Genomic DNA, 6,775 nt, shown 5'->3' on the forward strand with positions numbered 1-6,775 from the left:
GTGACTGCGGACAGCGTCAGGCAGGTTCCCTTTCCAAGCAACACAGCATCCCAAAGTACAAAAGCACAACCCGGAGGGCGGCCTCAAGAAGCCCTGCCCCAGCCCAGCCTCCACCCATTCTCCATCCCTGCATTCCACACAGAGGAGCAGAAGCCCTTCAGGTCTCTGGGGGTTCACGGTGGAGGGGGGAGCAGTGGGGTGTGCCCCTGGCACCTGGCTGGGAGCCAGTTGCAGTGGAGAGCAGTATCCAGAGTGGACAGGGGTGTGGGACGGGGGAATCAATGGAAAGGGGCAGCGAGGGGTGAGTCTGAGCTTTTGGTTGTGTCTCCTCGTGGGCCGGTCCCCGCGTGTCTTGAGGAAGTGGAGGGGGTTGGCTCTGGAGTTTGCCTGCAGTTTTCGGCGGAGGCCTGAGTCCAAGGCCAGGCCAGAAGAGGTGCAGGAGAGCGGGTCAGACGGAGGGCAGGGGTCCGAGGGTGTCCTTGTGGGCGGAATCTTCTCGCAACTTCCAGAGCACTAGGTGCATGCAGGCGCTGGCGTCCTCCCTAGGGCTGTGTCCGCTGGCGCTGGTCTGGATGCTGCGGCTGAGGTAGCGGGCCACGAGGCTGCGCAAGGAGCACTTGTAGGGGAGGCCGCGGGGATGGGGGAAGAGCACAGCCGTGTCCACCACGGAGTGGTGGATGAGCTTCAGGGCTAGCAGGTCGCACTGGAGGCTGTGTCCGATAAGGATGGTGTCGGCGCTGAACAGGCTCAGCAGGGCAGTCTGCACGTGGGGCAGCCTGGTGCGGCAGGAGGCCAGGTGGTCGTGGGTCACCGGTCACCCCCGAAAACCTGGTGTTGTAGTCGACGATCCGGTTGTTGGGCTTGACGAAGGTGTCGTAGACGACCCGCATCTCGGTGTCCACCACCGTGACGCGCGTCAGCTCCAGCCCGTGTGTGGTGTAGCACATCTCGCAGTCCAGGGCGTAGACTCCTGGGTGGGCGTCCTCCCTGAAGGGTTTCTCCACAGTCCTCACGAATCCTTGCAGGTCTTCCTTCCTGCCATCCCGGACGTGTTGCCTGGCCACCTGACAGCCCCTGGAGCCCGCAGGCGCAAAGCAGCAGGTGTAGCGGCTCTCCCAGCCAGCGGCCACGGGTTGGTGTTGGAGCCGTCCCCAGTGATAGCGACACAGGTCGGCGCTGACACAGCGGCCCGAGGAGGACACGGCGTACTGGGAGCCACAGCGGCAGCAGATCCTCACCCCGTGCCTGGGCTTGTCCAGCGCGCCCAAGAGCAAGGCGGCCCCTGGTTTCTGCGGGTGGGGGAAGGGGTAGCCGTGCCCGTGGAGCTGCTCCTGGCTCAGCACGTAGTCCCGGAGGCGGCTGTACAGGGCTGCCCTGTGCAGACCCGGCACCACGCTGGGCACCAGACCCCTCAGCTTCCTGAGCACCTTCAGGGCCAGGCGCACGTAGATCTCCTCGCTGGGGCTGCTGTTGTAAGCCATCTGCTCCTCGCTCCAGGCCATCTGCACCGCCTCCTGGGGCCGCGAGAACTTGTGACACTCCTCCAGGAAAAGGCTGAAGTAGCCTTGGCGCAGGGCCGTGGAAATCCGTCCCTCTGACGCTTTCTTCACAGTGGCTTTCCTGAATTTCCCCAATGATGTCCCACGACCTATTCGCCTGGAGGCCACGGTGGTGAGCTTGGTTTCCGCCCCTGAGAGCAGGCACATCTGTGGCCCACTGCTGAGCTGTGGACCATTATCAGACTGGCCGCTGCTGCTCCTACAGGTCCTCTTGGTACTGGTGATGGCTCTGGCGAAGCCTGGGTTGTCTCCCAGGAAGTTCCTCCTCCTCTTTTCCACGGGGTCTAAGAAGATGCCTGGCCAATCTTCGTGCTTCTTGGTGGTTGGCTCGGCAGGCAGCAGCCAGCAGCACTCTTTGCTCTGGGCAGGCCTGGCGCCAGGGCCACACACCTCCTGATTGGGCTGGGGCCAGCCCCGGGGCAGAGCTGGGCCCCTCCTCGGCTGCTCCGCCTTGATGACAAGAAATCCTGGAGCCTTGGCGCAGGTGTGGGCTTCCCTGGGCGCGACACAGGGCCAGGACCCATGCTGGCTGGGCAAAGATGCCTCCCTAGCCGCCCTCTGAGCTTCTGGGCACCCGGCTGAGAAGGAGTCCTGGGCACTAGGCTTCCCCATCATGGTGTCTCCAAGTCCCGCAGCTCCCTCCAGTGGGGCTGCTCTCCTCGCCTGGCTCCTAGCAATGAAGGCCTGGCCCTGCCCCTCAGCCCTGATATAGCCCAGGGTGGGCGGGGAATCCCGGGCCTTCCTGTCTGGGTGTGCACCTAATTCCCTCACCTTGGATCAAAACCACAGCAGCCTGAGGCCCCGCCTTTTACCTGTAGGAAAAGGCAGGGGCCTGAGTCAGAGAAGACCTCCTGCTTTCGAAGCTCAGAGCCAGGTTCTCTACCCTGAGCTTTTCCCAGAGAACTCACTACATACAATCGCCCCCCCTCCACACACAAACACACACACACACACACACACACACACACACCGACCCACCCCCCCCCCCCCCCCCCCAGATTCTATAGCCTCCCAACCCTCATTGTCTCAGGACAAGCCAGGAAGAAAGTCCAGCTGGGAGAGTTGGAGTGCCCAAGAGAGCGCAAAGCACCAGGAGCCATGTGTCCCTAGAGTCTGCCATCCCTGGGGGCCTCTGTTTGCCTGAGCTCAGGCTTCTCTTCTCTCGCCTTCTCTGGGAGCCCTCGCTGGCCTGTGGACAACCTGAGGACACGATGTGGGCGGGATGCACTTTTCCCACGAACACGGCCTGTGTTGGGTACACCTAGAATCCCTCAGCCCTGGAGCACTGGGAGACGCCTGCTGCAGACAGCTGGGCTGGGAAGACCAGGACCCTAGCCCCTCCCAATCCCGACTGACACCCCCTCCTCCTCCCTTCCCGACTTGACCTAAGGACCCAAACTCAGACTCTTCCTTCCCATATATTTGTGTCTTAGGACTAGGACCCGTGTCTTCTCCCATGGATAATATTGCTTTCTATCTTCGGCTCTGTTGCTCTGTTTGGCTTGGGGGCTGGGGGGTTGGATTTGGGTTGGGGGGTTGGATAAGGGGGATGGACGTCATTCCCACTCGACCGCTGAGCCACGTCCCCAGTCCTGTCCTGTACTTTCTTGACATCCAGGGTCTCCATGTGTTGCTTGGAGCCTTGCCAAGTTGCCGAGGCTGGCTCGGAGCCGGCCGTCCTCCTGGGGCAGCCTCTGCACTTGCTGGGATTATAGGCGGGGCCCCAAAGCTCCCACCGGGCCCCGGGCCTCTCTCAAGCTACCTACTTCTTGCTATCCTTTGAAACTGAAGCTTCGCAAGTTCGCAGCCATCCTCAAACCAGAAAACACTAGGAACTTTCAGAAAGTCTCTGAGAAAGGAGGTGTAGTGTGGCTAGCATCCAGGAGCATAGCAGAAAAACTAGGTTCAAAGGGATCTGGCTTTGCTCTCTTTGGTTTCCTCCTACTAGGCCAGTTTTCCAAGGGCGGGAGGAGTTGCACTGGGAGTAGCCCAAAGACAGGGAAGGCGCCCTGAGGTGTTTCAGCTCCCTGTCCTACTGGGTATCCTCCTAGCCTCAAGACACCACCAAACCAACAGCTGGAAATCCCTCTTGATTCCCATGTGTTCTGTCTATGGGGTTTGGACCTGGTTTTCCTGGTCTCCCGGACCTAAGCCCTTGTCAAGATTTAGCAAGAGGGAAGAAAGAGCTCCAAGGCCAGGACCAGAAGCTTCCCGAGATGAGATTGTTTTCATGCCGGACTAGGGATAGTGTTTTTCCCGTCCCTTCGGAGTCACAACTAGTGAGAACCTCCCCATTCTCGCCTTCGCCATGCTTCCCCTTGGACTCCGATGCCCAAGCCAGAAACAGTGTGCTGGCCAGATCCGATCGTCTGGGGTTTGAAGGGAGGGCGACGGTGGCTTTGTTCGAAGAAATGCTTCCATTTGGGAAGATCAGGACGGGAAGAGATCTCACACCCATTTCCATCATTTCACTGCTCTTTCCCATGGCCCTAATTCAGGAAGAACTTTCCAGCACCCAGTGTTGGAGGGACAAGGGTTCAACGTCACTGCTCTGAATACTGCCCAAGGAATGATACGTGAAATACGAGTGAAACCCAACAAGGACCTTGGTAGGCAGGGCACAAGGGTCACTTGTGGGGGAGGTAGGCTCTGTGGTGTTAAAAGATGAAAGAGAGGTTTCATAGGGATGCCTTTCTGAGGGACAGGCTGCCACTTTAATCCACCGTTGGCACAAAGTTGGCTCTTCAATACTCAGTACCAGAGAGAGAAAATGGAGAGACAGTGAGAGAGAGAGAGAGAATCAGAGAAAGAGAAAGAGAGAGAAAAGAAGAAAAGATACTCTATGTGTGTCTATCTCGACTTGTGCAAATGTTAGAGGTGTGGTTTTTGTGAAATCACCAGGTTGTGAAATATATTGGCCAGGGGATCCGTGAAAGTGAAGGATCTTCTGTTCAATGATAAGAATTCTTCATGCACCTGTGAAAGCTCAGTGCAGATCCGTTTTAAGTTGATTTGCTGACCAGGTCTATGTCAGTATCGACTTCCTTCGAATTTGTCCTTCTAACTTGCACTGCACTGGCTCTGAGGAATGGAAGCACAGCCTGTGTTCCACAGCTGGTTTCTGTGTGGCTGAAATCTTGCTGTTCCAAGGTAGTCACACCCCAGGTGGGTGCAGTTGAAACCCTCAGGTGAATCCTGAGTACCCCCAGGCAACGGGATGACCTACACCTAGAATCCCAGGGGCTCAGGAGGCTGAGGCAGGAGGATCATGAGTTGCAAAGCTGCCTGAGTGAGGGCAAGGTGACAGGCAAGTCCAGTGAGCCCCTGCCTCTCAGAGGATGCCAAGGACTGGGGATGTGGTTCCGTGGTGGAGTGCCCCTGAGTTCCATTCGTGGTACCCCAGAAAAAGATCATCCTGGTAACCCTAAAAGATGAGCCCCAGCAGAACGGAGTGAGAGCGCTTTATGACTGAAATTTCCCTCATGAGCAAACGTCCACCAAGGTGCAGAGGATGAGAAGAAATCCCGTGGTGAACACCTGTGTGCCCGCGGCCAAAGGGCAGGAATTCTTCAGTTGTTGCCCTACTCGATCCCTATATGGCCCACAAAGTGACAACCCCCCGAAATCCTGTTGTCTCTCCCTCACGGGAAGTCCATTTCCTAGGCCTTTGGCTCTGCCTTTCCCACACTTCTCTTCCCCATCCATTTCTTCTGTCCCTGCCCTGGGGCAGAGGTGGTCCAGAGAGCTCCCCCTGAGAGGGAAGACCAAGCCCAGAGACTGGCAGTTTCTGGGGGCTTCCGGAAAGTGGAGGGTGTGGGATCTCATCTGCTGAGGGCTTCGCTGGCTTGGTTGGCCCAGGTCGCAGGAGGCCAAGTAGGCTTGGAGAGGCCAATTCTGGAAGCCCAGTGCAACCCGTCCCTGAGAGACCAGAGAGCTCAGGCTCACTCTGGGCAGAATCTCCTTTGTCGGCCACCTATGCCTCCGAGGCTCCTAGCTGACTCCCAGTCTGGCCGACTCCCCCACATCCATCCCCTGTCAAATGCCAACAGAAGCAGAGAGACAAGTTTCTCATCCACCAAAACTGTATTGGAGATTGCAAAATCACACAGCGAATCGGGACAAATAGGCACGGGCCGGGCCGGGTGGGATGGGAGGGAACCAAGGAAGTGGAGGGGTTTTATGAAAAAAAAAAAAAAGAAAAGAAAGAAAAGAAATGGGCACGAGTCATTTGGAACCAAAGTTCATTGGGCACTTGGGGCGATCGGGGATCTCCTGTGACGGGGAGTGGCGGTTCCTAGGCCGAGGAGGTCTCCAGGTCCCTGTGGGCAATCCTCCCAGGAGCTTCTCTAAGAAGGAGGAAGACAAGCTGTTTCCTGGTGTGGGTTCATGAGAGAGTTCTGGGACAGGCAGCGGTGTTTCCTCAGCTCTGCTCAGTGGGTTGTCAGAGGCGAGACCCCGCTTTCTCCGCTCCGGGTGGCATGGGGCGGGGTGAACGTTCCCAGCCCAGGAGAAAGGCGTCCGTGAGGCCTTGCTCCCAGCTGGAGGGAGGTGACTGCGGACAGCGTCAGGCAGGTTCCCTTTCCAAGCAACACAGCATCCCAAAGTACAAAAGCACAACCCGGAGGGCGGCCTCAAGAAGCCCTGCCCCAGCCCAGCCTCCACCCATTCTCCATCCCTGCATTCCACAAGAGGAGCAGAAGCCCTTCAGGTCTCTGGGGGTTCACGGTGGAGGGGGGAGCAGTGGGGTGTGCCCCTGGCACCTGGCTGGGAGCCAGTTGCAGTGGAGAGCAGTATCCAGAGTGGACAGGGGTGTGGGACGGGGGAATCAATGGAAAGGGGCAGCGAGGGGGTGAGTCTGAGCTTTTGGTTGTCTCCTCGTGGGCCGGTCCCCGCGTGTCTTGAGGAAGTGGAGGGGTTGGCTCTGGAGTTTGCTGCAGTTTTCGGCGGAGCCTGAGTCCAAGGCCAGGCCAGAAGAGGTGCAGGAGAGCGGGTCAGACGGGAGGGGCAGGGGTCCGAGGGTGTCCTTGTGGGCGGAATCTTCCTCGCAACTTCCAGAGCACTAGGTGCATGCAGGCGCTGGCGTCCTCCTAGGGCTGTGTCCGCTGGCGCTGGTCTGGATGCTGCGGCTGAGGTAGCGGGCCACCGAGGGCTGCGCAAGGAGCACTTGTAGGGGAGGCCGCGGGGATGGGGGAAGAGCACAGCCGTGTCCACCACGG

The 6,775-nt window shown here is 58.7% G+C and overlaps 1 protein-coding gene across 1 annotated transcript; it reads right to left on the reverse strand.

Moving 5' to 3' along the window:
• Positions 1–448: 448 nt before the first annotated feature.
• LOC139705517 (putative exonuclease GOR) lies at positions 449–2,174 on the reverse strand. Its single transcript, XM_071611752.1, is given in 2 exon segments — positions 449–811; positions 813–2,174. Coding segments are annotated over 2 exon segments (1,725 nt in total).
• Positions 2,175–6,775: the final 4,601 nt, after the last annotated feature.

The sequence above is a fragment of the Marmota flaviventris genome, chromosome 4 (genome assembly GCF_047511675.1).
Source record: "Marmota flaviventris isolate mMarFla1 chromosome 4, mMarFla1.hap1, whole genome shotgun sequence".
Taxonomy (NCBI): domain Eukaryota; kingdom Metazoa; phylum Chordata; class Mammalia; order Rodentia; family Sciuridae; genus Marmota; species Marmota flaviventris.